We start from the raw sequence: 13418 nt of genomic DNA on the forward strand, positions 1-13418 counted from the left end.
ATATATATAAATACAAATAATAATAAAATTATATAAAAATTACATAAAATAGAAAATTATTAATGGGAAAAAACCAAAAGTCTTCCTCAGGACTCATCTTATGGCATAATTTAATGCGATATTTCAGAGTAAAGAACAATTATCCTAAGATAAAAATTATTCTTTGTACTGTGTCGATATCGCTAAAAAATTTAGTTGAAAAAGAGTATGAAATAAAAGAAAGCAGAAACCAACCTTACCGGCATGTCGCAAAATAAAATGTGGTTTAGGCTTAAAAGTAAAATACTAATATAACAGTAAACAAATTTCGCGAAGAAGAAAAGTTGTGCTTATTGATTGAATCGTATAAAATAAAATTAAAAAATACATTTAGTCGAAGTATATATTTATAGTTTTTTTAATATGGAAAAAAAAATTTTAAATACTTTTAAAAGAGAAGAAAAAAATTATTAGAAGTAAAATAAAAAAATTTAAAAAACTTTAAAATTAAAAAGCTGAAAAACAAATAAGGAAAAAAATATAATCTTGTCATCAGTTCACACGATTAAATCCGCAAACAAGAGTGGTTAGTAATATTGTATTAATCTAACCAACGCAAAATATATCAATACAATAGTTCGTGGATTACTAAAAATATTTAAACGAAAATAGAACAAATTAAGACAAAAATGCAAAATTAAACATATCAAGCTGAAAATACATAATAAAGCAGATAATAGAAAATAGAAATAGAAAATAGAGTACTCAAGAAGAAACTTTGACCAATCGATTTTTAAAATAGTTCTTGGAATTTTGGGACTTGGGATTAGGAAGTTTATGGGAGTTTCAATTGTAACACCGCTATGTTTCAATGATTTCTAAGTTGCATAATGGTTAGAAGTCAAATATATTATGTATATTGCAACACTACTAAAATTACTAAAAATGTACTCTATATGGACTATTCAGTCAATATACTGTAACATTACTGAGAGACACTGTATAACTGATATATACTATTATTATTAGGAATAAGTACTCTAATATATTATCTATATTTTAAACTAACACTCCCATTAAGGCAATGTATTAAAATTACATTACTAATACTTATCGTATTCTGATTTGTACCATTTTTAATCTCTATATTATAACATTAATGATGCATACATTATTTATCATGTACTATCATCTGTAATGTTTCTGATATCTATTTTTAAATAAATCGCCAATACGCGTGTACATGGCTACAAAACAGAAGAAATTTCTTTTCTCGGTGAGGAAAAATTAATTGGCAAACTGAACGTTCCAAAAGAAACTATAAATGCAGATTCAAGAGCTTGCACGTGCACCGAATAAAGAGCTATCCCTGATATGAATCTTTACTGAAATACGCATGCTTTGAAAACTATTAAAACTGTTTGCTTATTTCGTTTTTATTTACGCTTTTGACACATGTCTCTATCAATCGAAATAATTTAGGAAATTGAAGTGTTTAAGAAAAAATAGCTTAAAAAATTGAAATTGTATTGGTTATTGAAATAGAAAAATTAGATTAAAAATTAAATAAATAGGATTTTTTTCGAACGAACAACTCTTTATTCAGTAAGAACTGATAGTGGGGATATTCATAAAGTTTACACTTCATCGCAAACATTTACCCACTTCTGCCCGGTTCCTTGAATCAGCGATTCTTTTTGTATTGAAAATTAGTCAGATTAGTGTTGTTTTTAATGACTGTGGCTTAAATTAGCCTAAAGTAATTTCCGTGTCATGTAGTATTGTTGACTTTCTCTGTTAGTCTTCGCTTAATAGAGGATAGATGGAGTGGTGAATCTTTCAATTCCAAGTTTATTCTCTAAGGCACACTTGGTATAGAATTTTCTTTTTGCCAACGTTTGCAATAATGATAAATTTGGAATGTCAGTTTAGAGAATACCAGACAGTAACTTCTAGCCATAAATAACGTAAGTGTAGAGACTACCGGGCAATTGACCATAACTTTTTTTAATAAAACTCCCATCAAATTAGAGTATACCGTGCAAAGGCCCTACATCTTAAAAAATATTGCATCCTGTAATTGCAGCATTATTGTAATTTCCTGTAATTGCAATTTTCTGTAATTGCATCCTGTAATTGCAAATATTGCAGCATTATTGCATCCGAGATTTATTATATACTTTTTTCATCCCATATGCGAAATGGGTATTCAGCTAGTAATTAAATAATTTCTTTTCTTTAAGGTGAAAGAAATTAGATTCGCCGAGTGTAAATCACTTGACGGAAGAACTCCTCACTGAAAAGAATTCTTTTAACCCCTCATGTCGGAAGTATGAAGTAGTAAGTAAAAATTCTTGTTAAATCGCCAAAGGTCACTGACAAGATTTCGAACGGTTTATAGGAACTACTCAAGCATTCGAATTGTAAAAACTGACTCTATAAAGAAGTGGATCTAATAGACTCTCATTCTTGCCTATGTACATCGTTAGAGAGAGAAGATACGCGTAAAAATAGCTGCAAAACTAGTTTAGAAAAGAAAACTGATGTAAGGACAGAGTTCAGATGATGAAGAACACGGCAGTGATGAATAAGTGGGAAGGATTCCGGTGTATTCAGGATTAAGGTGACGCGTTCGCAAAGAGGTGAAACGCTCCTTAGATTGACTTAAAGGAAATTCAAATATGGAATTATAAGTTTAAATATTTTTTTAGTGATGAAAATTATTATTGTTGAGTTTGTTGATATAATTTTGACTGAAAAATTTATTTTATGAGTGCTTTGAAGCTCTGTTCGGAAAGTTTTTCTCCATTTTAAAACTACAATTGAATGATTGCTGATATTTTAATGAATCTTCCGAGGACGAGGAAAAAGATATTTCAAACACTCGGCTGACCCCGGATTTAGTATTGATCACGATTTAGCACTGACACTTACTTTATTAATACCAACAATGACGCAACACGGTAAGCATCTCTTTTTAATTATTTATTCATTTTTATAATATGTTTGTTATTTGAAAATTATGGTTTAAATAATGAATGAAAATATAAATTCATGTTTAAGGGATCAAGCACACAAAATTTTTGAAAATTTGCTTTATTGATTATAAATTTATTATTCACTTTAAAATGTTGAAAGTTCTTAGTTTTCTTTAAAAGAATGTAAAAAGTCTGCATGTATCTGAATTATAACACCATATAAGATTTAATTTCACTCTTTATTGAAATTCAGCTGATATGAAAAACTTCAAATGTTTTTTTTTTTAATTCAATTTTTTTTCCTTTTTTTTTACCAACTAAACAGTATATCGCAGTAACTAAAAAAGTTAACTTTGGGTTCTCCATGAATGATGTCAAATATTTTTTTACAATACTTTTTACCTCCCTCTCCCCACGCTACTCAGTTTCTTCATTCTTTCCTGTCACATCTCTCTTGTCACTACAGGGAGGGGGGAGAAAATAGTGGAAACACTTTTACACTAATAAATTTTTTCCTATTTCTCCAGAAATATGCATAAATTATTTTGTAACTTCAGAAATTTCATGAAATATCATGAAATTTTATCAATTTCTTATGATTGATCTTCTAACATAGAAAACTTCAAATCAAAATACAAATTTACTATAAATTTAAATATTGTATAAAATGCAAATTCAGATCAAAAGTCAATTTGCAGTTAGGGAAGAGTAAATGAACAATGAATGGGAAAGAAATTGAAATAGATTGAGGTTTATTTTCGACGACTAGGGCAGTAATAAAAAGATAAAACTATGGCAACATTATATTGTCGTCGCATTATTGATATGCTGATATTATCTATGTCGTCGCATTACTGATATGCTGATATTATCTATATATGCTAATATGCTGATCTGCATTATTGATATGCACAAAAAAAACACATTTTTTGCAAAAAAATTAGATGGTAGTATGCATCTCGCCACCACTTAACATGTTTTATTGACACAAACCGTAGGAAAGTGCGTGCTTGCTCAGGAGTTAAAGCGTGAACCGGGTTCGAATCCCAGCGATGGCTAGTGGATACGAGTTCCGCTGTCACCTCAAACAGACCACAGTGCTGATATACAATGACCAAAGTGCTGACGTAACGTGGTAAACTGTTCACTAGAGTCCCCTTTCCCTCAGACTAATCATGGAAGGTTTCATGGTTTTCCTCTCCATATAACACAAGCGCAGGTTAGTTCCATCAAAAAGTCCACCACGAAGACAAAAATTTCTCCCAATATTTAATCTCAGAGTTCCCTTATCTTCGGAATTGAGTTCAGCATTACAGTTAAGGCTACGAAGCTGAGCATTGGTAGTCGTAAACTCAAAATTAGGTTGACTGCTCAAAGACGGTTACAAAATAAAATTAAATATCCTCTTATTCTAAAACACAATAAATCAAAAATAAATTATACAATTTATTTTTTTCACCTAAATTACTGGTAACCACTCCGATTACATTTCCATGCACTTAAAATATAATTTTAATGATATTTGAGGGACATATTTTAAATATTCAGATTAATTATTGTTAGAAATTAACTAAGTTGCAAAAATCTGATTTCAAATCCCATTTTTCCTTACATAAAATATTTCATAAATTAAGGAAGTAGTGGATATCTCTAAAATGCTGTAATAGATTAAGGATATTTTTACATTCTGTGGCCTTTTGCCATTTCTTAGAAACTATACGAAAACTAATAAAAACTTTTTTGAAAATAATTAATAAAGCTTTCTTCTCACAGAAAATTTCCCATGCGTATGATTTTTATAATTCTATAAATTTTTTTTAATAGTTTATTTATTATTCATGGAATAAAATTTTGAATCAAGAAGTTTTTCTATTAAATATCTTTGCCTTTTGTTGAAAGGCGAAATCAAGAATTTGAAAAACTAGTTGTTGGATATTTTCTGAAAAAAATATTTAAAAAAAATTTTTTTTTTCGTATTTATAAAAAAAGCGTATTTTGGTTGTAGTGATTTGACTATTACTTGTTTGATAGTCTTTCAGAATAATACGTATTTTCAGTTGTTAGCGTATTTTCATATATATATATATATATATATATATATATATATATATNCATATATATATTTGTATATATTTACATTGTTTTAAAAATGAATTTTTAATGTAATAATTTTGAATAATTTCATTCAAATAATTTTTTCTTAAATATTTGATAGTTCAATACTTAAAAAACTTTCCTTTCTCTGAGGACAATTGCGGATATAGTAGATAAAGGAATAATAACATAAATTTTTTTTGAAAATTTTATGCATTTTTTAATGTCTGAATTGCTTTTAAAATCTAGGAATTTTGCCATCTCTTTAAAATTTAGGTTATTTTCACCAAAAATGATCTTTTGAAGCTTCCTATTATTTTAAATATGGTTCCTTTTAAAGTTCTTCATCCCCTGTAAAATTCATTCTAAGTAATTTCATATAATAAAACAAAAATGAAAACTATTATTTTCAACGCGTGTTAGCTGTCAAAAAATATTAAAAAACAGAATCACAATTGTACCCTTTGTTTCTCTAAGTCTGCAAAACACTTTGTGAACAATAGAATTAATGTAAAGAAGTTTTATGTTGTTTTTCTTCTTATTTTACGAAAAATCAAAGGTTAAGTTTCCTGTTTTTCATCAAAGAAACGGATAACTAACCTTTATTTTTTCCTTCCTTTTTCCGTTCATATATTCTTTAAATCCTACAACATAAAAATTTTTAATCATGAATTTTTTTTTAAGGATCTTAATTCTAAAAATATTCTGTAATACACTCAATAACTTCCGCAATAAACTTCCTTAATACATATACAAAAGAAATATATCAGTGTTAATCCTCTATAATATATATACTAATTACAAATATTGCAAAAACAAAATTATTCCTTCATGCCAGTCTACGCATCGAATTTAGTATTTACGGAACTAATAAGCCATCTCATTAGTAACGCAATTGTGAACACAACTGAAAGAAAAATATAGTTTGTTGTTTACACTAATGAATCTTATTGCTCTTGTCTCGAGTATTATGATACATTTTTTTTTTTGAGATTCTGTAAAACGAAGTTAACACGCATTTGAAGCCACTAAAACTTCTCTTGATTATCCTAATATCAATTTATATCTAATCTAATTGGACATGTTTTATACCAATGACTGAAACTGACTCAAGATGCATTAGAAAGTGAGATATTTGAGAATTCACTCGAAGCTTGGCGAGTATTCTCCAATAACAGAACTGCGTGTTGCACCATCATTTCGTTTTTGATATATGAATCAAGCACCTTTTGTACAAACTATAATCACATAATTTCTTCTAAAGGTCAGAAAAAAACGTTCAAATTTGTTATATGGTGTTTTGCTCAATATCGGGATGCGTAAAATATCATAGTTTAAATTTCATTGCAAAAATAGCTCAACTATTTTATGCTTACTTAGTCACATGTTATTGATCACATATATTTTAACAATAATCTAAAATCAATTACCACAGAATTTTTTCTAGGAATGGAGCTCTTTAAGCACTCATTAGTTAGTTTATTAATTCCCCGATCTATAGCTATATCATTGCGAATCATACTTAACTTTCGAATTGTTTAATGTCTTTAGAAATAAAATACATATTGTATAGCATAATTCCACCTTTGAAGAATACAGGGAAATCCCAATCTATAGCGATATCATTGCGAATTATGCTTAACTTTCGAATTGTTTAATGTCTTTTGAAATAAAATACATATTGTATAGCATATTTCTACCTTTGATGAATACAGGGAAATCCCTATCTATAGCTATATCATTGCGAATTATACTTAACTTTCGAATTGTGTAATATCTTTTGAAATAAAATACATATTGTATAGCTTATTTCCACCTTTGAAGAATGCAAGGAAATCCCTATCTATAGCTATATCATTGCGAATTATACTTAACTTTCGAATTGCTTAATGTCTCTTGAAATAAAATACATATTGCATAACACATTTCAACCTTTGAAGAATACAGGGAAATCCCAATCTATAGCTATATCATTGCGAATTATACTTAACTCTCGAATTTTTTTAATGTCTTTTAAATAAAATACATATTGTATAGCTTTTTTCCACCTTTGAAGAATGCAAGGAAATCCCAATCTATAACTATATCATTTCGAATTATACTTAACTTTCGAATTTTTTAATGTCTTTTGAAATAAAATACATATTTTATAGCATATTTCCACCTTTGAAGAATACAGGGAAATCTTAACTTTTTATAGAGACGAAATAGCTCTGGATTCATACAATCCACATAGACAAAATTTGGAAAGTTTTATAACAACATTCTAATGTATGAATTTGGAGGGGGGAAGGGGAATACCAAAAAAAAAATCGCTAAGTAAAAACTAGGTGCATAGTAGAACTTTAGTACTTGATTACTATTGCTTCGGTCAAAAGCTTTTTCAATCTAAACATTATCATTTCTGCAACGCTATAAGGTTGTTCTTACTCTCTTACTTTTCTTTATACAACAAGTGAAAAGCAGCAAATAGTACAGACGTTAAAAAATATGCAATTGCGTTTTTCTGATAACTTACAGACAGGGGTGCAGGCTCTATTTGTGGCGTTTAAAGGTTTTGAAATTAAAAAATAAGTGTCTAATGTATTATTTCTCAACACAAGGAAAGTCATGAAAATTAACATATTTCTCATTAACACTCCCATTTAAATATAACTTGAGAGAACATTCCAAGAAGCATTATAATTTCTATTCGTCAATAAGATAAAACTTAATGACAAGAACTCCTTTCAGGAGTTAAAAAGCCATTAAACAAAAACTACAAAAACGTTATGTTTTTTCAGTTTGTATAACCAGATGCTTAAGAGAATAATAACTCGATGGGCATACGTGAAAGTTTACTCACTGCCGCCGCAGTTGGCCCCTCATGAGAAGTAGCGCAGATTCGGATTTATTTATTTAAATGCATGGTAATTATTTAAAGATTATTTCCATTGACAAGTGTAAAATCGAACATCAAGACATCGAAGAGCCATAACATTATGACCACCCTCCATCTATAGCAATGGGCTCGCCCAGGTTTTCAAGGTTTCTCACCCAGGAACAATGTTTTCATGGGGCACATTAGGACCAATAATCCTCATAGAACATTCCCTGACGTATGTAAGCTACTTGAACATAGTTGCAGACCAGGTTCACCCATTCATGGCGACAGATTTTCCTGCGGGGGATGGTGTTTACCAACAGGATAATGCACCATGTCATAAGGGTCAAATCGTTGAGGAAAATTCCAGTGACTTTCAAGTCATGTCTTGGCCCCCAAATTCGTCTGACCTTAATCCAATAACGCATTTGTGGTTCTACATGGAAAGCCAAATTCGTGCTGCCACGCTACCCCCTCGCAAGGTGAGGGAATTGCAAGACCAGCTGGTGAGCGCTTAGTACCAGATACCTCAGACTACCTATCAGCACCTTGTGGAATCAATGCCACGGTGGGTGCTAGCAGGTTTGAGGGCTAAAGGTGGTCCTACATGTTATTAGCAGGGTGGTCATAATGTAATGGCTCTTCGGTGTATGACGTGGTGTATACGCGTGGTTTGCTCAAAATACAGTTCAGTATTTCAGCTTACTGAAATTTTGAAAAGAACTGAATTGAGGATGACGATGAAATTGAAAGTTCAAGCAAACTGAGTTCACCCAACAAGTTTATAGTTCACAACGTTTATATCAGTTCCAATCAAAACTTTAAATCAGTTTCTTTCGACTTCAAGATCAGTACTATAATGGGATTATCAACAGGATTTTTATTATCATTATGAACCATACTGTTCATTTTTCAGAGTCACTGGTTTGATAGCTTTTCAGTTGGTTTATAGTTTTATAATTTCAGTTGTTCAAACTGGCTGAGAACCATTTGATTTTAGTATATAATTCTTGAGATCTGAACATGATAATAAAACAGTAATTCGTTGTAAAAGTTTTGGTCATCACGCACTGTAAATCTAACAGTTCGAAGGGCTATGTTGAGCTAATGTAAACGTTCATCATTCCCATAATCAATAATTATACATGTAAAGACATATAAACAAGTTATTAAGCATTGAAAACTAAAAATTAAGAGTAAAACGGACACAAAGCATAAATATGTAAATTTTTAAATTCACAATAGAAAAGTAAAAATGCCTTTTAAGGTACAAAATATATATTTTAAACAAACGAATATTTAAAGTGTATTTTTTGCATCTTAAAATTAGCATACTCTATTAAATATCGCATCGTTTTTTTTATTTCATCAAATAGATTTTTTTATGTCCGTAAAGTAAAACTAAATAAACTAGCATGTGAAAGCAGAAAGTGTTTTAAGCTCACCCAGTTGAATGGTTGAGTGAACAGTACGCTTCAGTAACGAAATAAATGGGCTCTAAGAGGGTATTTTGCTTCGTCAAGTGATGACAGTACGTCATGCTTAGCACGTTTACGAGTAAAATTGAAGGTACATGAGATTTAATTTTCCAATAGTTACGTATACTTCTTTCTGTTATGAATAGTAAAAAATTTTGATGAACAATTAATGCTAATTTACTACTGTGTTAGCGTAAACGTATTAATGTCCATGGCGCGATTTTTCATTATTCTACTATACTCTATTGTTCACTTCCTCCCACTGTTACGGAAGTACGTGAACCATAATATCAGTCTAAAAAATGGGTAACGATTGCAAAAAGTGGGTATTCAGACATCACGAAACTTTCTTCGGTTTTGTCAATCCGGTTTTCTAGTATATGATCACACATAAAATTTCGTCAAAATTGCATTCTATTATTTTTCCAAAAAAAAATTTTAAAAAAAACTCGTAGTGACTAATGTACTAACTTTTCTAAAAAAAAAAAAAAAAACTCGTAGTGACTAATGTACTAACTTTTCTAATAAAAAAAAACTCGTAGTGACTAATGTACTAACTTTTCTAATAAAAAAAAAACTCGTAGTGACTAATGTACTAACTTTTCTAAAAAAAAAAACTCGTAGTGACTAATGTACTAACTTTTTTAATAAAAAAAACTCGTAGTGACTAATGTACTAACTTTTCTAATAAAAAAAAACTCGTAATGACTAATGTACTAACTTTTCTAATAAAAAATAAAACTCGTAGTGACTAATGTACTAACTTTCCTAATAATCACTTTGACAAGGACACCACATAGGTGGATCAATGTCACCCCAAGAAGGACAGTTAGAATAGCGAGATAAACTGTACTCATGCTCGAAGCGGAATTCGAACCCGGGATCTTCCTGGCACTCGGCTAACTCCTTGACCACCATAAGGGTCGGTCGGCTTATTTCCGTCTCTTTATTTTCGATCGTTTAGTCTTCGGTTTAATTTATTTTTCTTCATTGTAGTTAACAACCTCCCACAATATACTACGATGAAGTTTCGAGTTGAGGAAATATTTTCGTCATGTATTTGAAAGTCACGTTTCATCCCAAATCACGCGATTTTATGACGAAATGATTCTATAAATTAACGAAATACAACTCAAGGATTGCTGAATCGTCAAAAGTGAAAGCTTTATTTTTGAGAGTGATATTATTTTACTCTATTGTCGGCTTCTTTTCGCAATTAGAAATACTAAAGTACATGAGCCATAATACCGAGCTAAGCTGTATTAACCATTATATGGTTTAAAGTTGATCCATGTTATCAAATTATATCAACTTGAACACATTTCCTAATGAATGATGTAATAATAATACACGATAATATGTGATTCACCTTAGTCGGAATTCTGGTTCATATTAGTACCATATAAAGATTTTTATGTTTTTATTCTATAACCGTCGTTAAAAAGCCAACTCAATTTTGAGTTTACGGCAGCCAATGTTCAACTCCTTAGACTTGTAATTTTGAATTCAAACCAGAAGACAAGGGAACTCCTAGATCAGGTAATGGGAGAAATTCGTCTTTGTGGTGTTTTTTTTTTATTAAACTAACCCGTAACCAGTTACATGGAGAGAAAAACTACGAAAATGTATCATGTATCACCATGGAAACGTATCTAACACGGAATTCTAAGGACCAACCATCGCTGACATTCCAACCACTACCTCCTAGAAAAGAGAAGGCCTCAGCACGGGTTACTATAAGCAAGAAATTTGATCCTGTAGTAGTCCAAACATAATAATATCTTTCTCATATTCTATGCTCTCAGCTTAGTAGCCCGACCGCAGTGACATCTTTCTTATTTTTCATCCACTGCACAGTTTATGTTCGTTACGTCGAACTAGTAAATTGATCCGAGTTGAGTCCTTCTTTCTTCTAGGAGGTATTAAAACCCGAGTCACTTCATTGAACGGCGAGTGCTTTGTCCTCTGAACCACAACGACTCATATTAAGGTTGCAACAAATTAACACAAAATTATGGTTCAAGATACCGTCATTATGGTTCAACGTAGAACCGAATTTTCTAAGAGTAGCATAACCGACCATCATTTAATCAAAATAGTACAAATTTTGCCCCCAAAACAAATCCTCAACTAGCCTAAATAGTTTTAAACACAAATGTAAAATAAATTGGTGTAATACCATTAAAAGTGTGTGGGGTCTGGTTTAAACAGCTGCAGGTAATTTAGTTCAGGGATAAGAATATGACACTTATTGATACACTGATTACGTAGCACAATATGCAATGTCTCACCAGACGAATAAATTAGTGCAATTTTTTCACATACCTAACTTCAAAGATAATTTTCATCTTATGCAATATTTCATCACACGCTGGGATATTATGATTCGATCTTCAACCCATTGTTTCAAACACCTCGATTAAAAGTCATCAGGAAATTTATATAAATTATTATGTCATCAACTTATGCCAGTGTAATTATTGAGTTCATACAAACGTCATTATTGAGTATCATACAAACGTTTATTTATTTTTTTAACCTCTTATCTCACCTTTTCGTCAAACGGAAACAGAAAAATAAATCACGTACTTTTCCTTAAAAGGTTTAGAAACATCTATTATTTCATTTCTAATGTCTTTTGTTATTACCCTTGAATGGAGAGCAAAATTCTAGTAAAATTACCGTACTGTATATTAATGACATTTCTGGCTGAAATGGTTAAAACAACAACACAATTCTGGCTAATAAGACCAAAATATACGATGAAACCATTTGGCAGTTTTTTCCGTTCTTATGATAAAAGTTCACCGGAAATTTTGGTTTTCGAAATTATAGTTCGTATTACCACACATTTGATAAATAACATGGAAATGAAAATTAAATTTAACCAAATAAATGGTTTGTATGCTATGCTCTAAGACAGGTGTGTCCAACTGGCGGCCAGCGGGCCGCATCCGGTCCTCGAAGCCTTTTTTTGTGGCCCGCAAACTAAAATATATTAGTTGTAATTTTCTTTCGGACAATTTTTGTAAAAAATCAGTATGGATTTAAAATACTTTTATTTTGATAAAAAAAAAACTAATCTCTTCGTTTCTATGAAATTTAACATACCAACGGTGAAAAAAATTTAATTCTCTGGTTTTGCATCCAAGAAAATATTTATTCAAATACAGAAATAATCGTGTATGTTGTTTGCTTTTTATTTCGTTTTTTTGTATTTTGTGAATATAATTTAGCATGTGAGCATCAGAAATTTTCTAAAAGAAATTCTCCGATTTAATTTTTTGAAACCACTAGCTATGGACGAAATTATTTACATTTGTATATTTTAAAACGCATAAAGGAGGTAATGAATATCATATTTATTTAAATTCTTTGAATCGAATAGGACGTGAGCGAAAAAGAAAAAAAAATTAATTTCAGATGCTCGAGAAGTTTTTTTTTCTTTTCTGATATATATCCTAATAGGCCTGGAAATTTTTTTAAATTTATCACATAATTAAATTTAAAAGAAGAAAAAAAATCACTAAGTTTCTGGTTAAGGGAAGATTCAAAATGATGCGTAGCAAAATTATTTGTAATGCTTGTTATTTTGCTTTTTAATATTAAAAAAACTTTATATTTAAAAGCAAAATATAATCCTTATTTTATTAAGTTTCCATTCGAATGCAAGTACAACAGACAAACCTCAATTTTCTCATTGAATATTTTGTGTGCTACTATGTAAGTTTTAATACCAACCTTTTTATAGTTTTATATCTTAATAATTTGATATCTGTTGCATATTCATTGTTTAATACATAGGTGCACATTAAAGTTATTGTAGCCAGAATTTTTTAATATGCAATTAAATATTTTTAAAAATCTATTTCTTATTTTAATTTGTAATTCAATGCTTTTGTTTTGCACTACTTGATAAAAATCTGACAGTAATATTTAATGTTCCTTCTAACATAAAAAGAGTCCCATATAAAATTTTGATAAAGTTGTGGCCCGCCATTTGACTGGTGTTTTGAATTGTAACCC

The 13418-nt window shown here is 30.1% G+C and overlaps 1 protein-coding gene across 1 annotated transcript in view; it reads left to right on the top strand.

Moving 5' to 3' along the window:
• Positions 1-2491: 2491 nt before the first annotated feature.
• LOC107441671 (very long chain fatty acid elongase 7-like) overlaps positions 2492-13418 on the top strand; it is a 30299-nt gene continuing 19372 nt past the window's right edge. The window contains exon 1 of the mRNA XM_043048012.2: positions 2492-2942. Coding sequence (XP_042903946.1) covers positions 2930-2942 — 13 coding nt within the window. The 5' untranslated portion in view covers positions 2492-2929. The remainder of the gene's footprint in view (positions 2943-13418) is intronic.

The sequence above is a fragment of the Parasteatoda tepidariorum genome, chromosome 4 (genome assembly GCF_043381705.1).
Source record: "Parasteatoda tepidariorum isolate YZ-2023 chromosome 4, CAS_Ptep_4.0, whole genome shotgun sequence".
Lineage (NCBI taxonomy): Eukaryota > Metazoa > Arthropoda > Arachnida > Araneae > Theridiidae > Parasteatoda > Parasteatoda tepidariorum.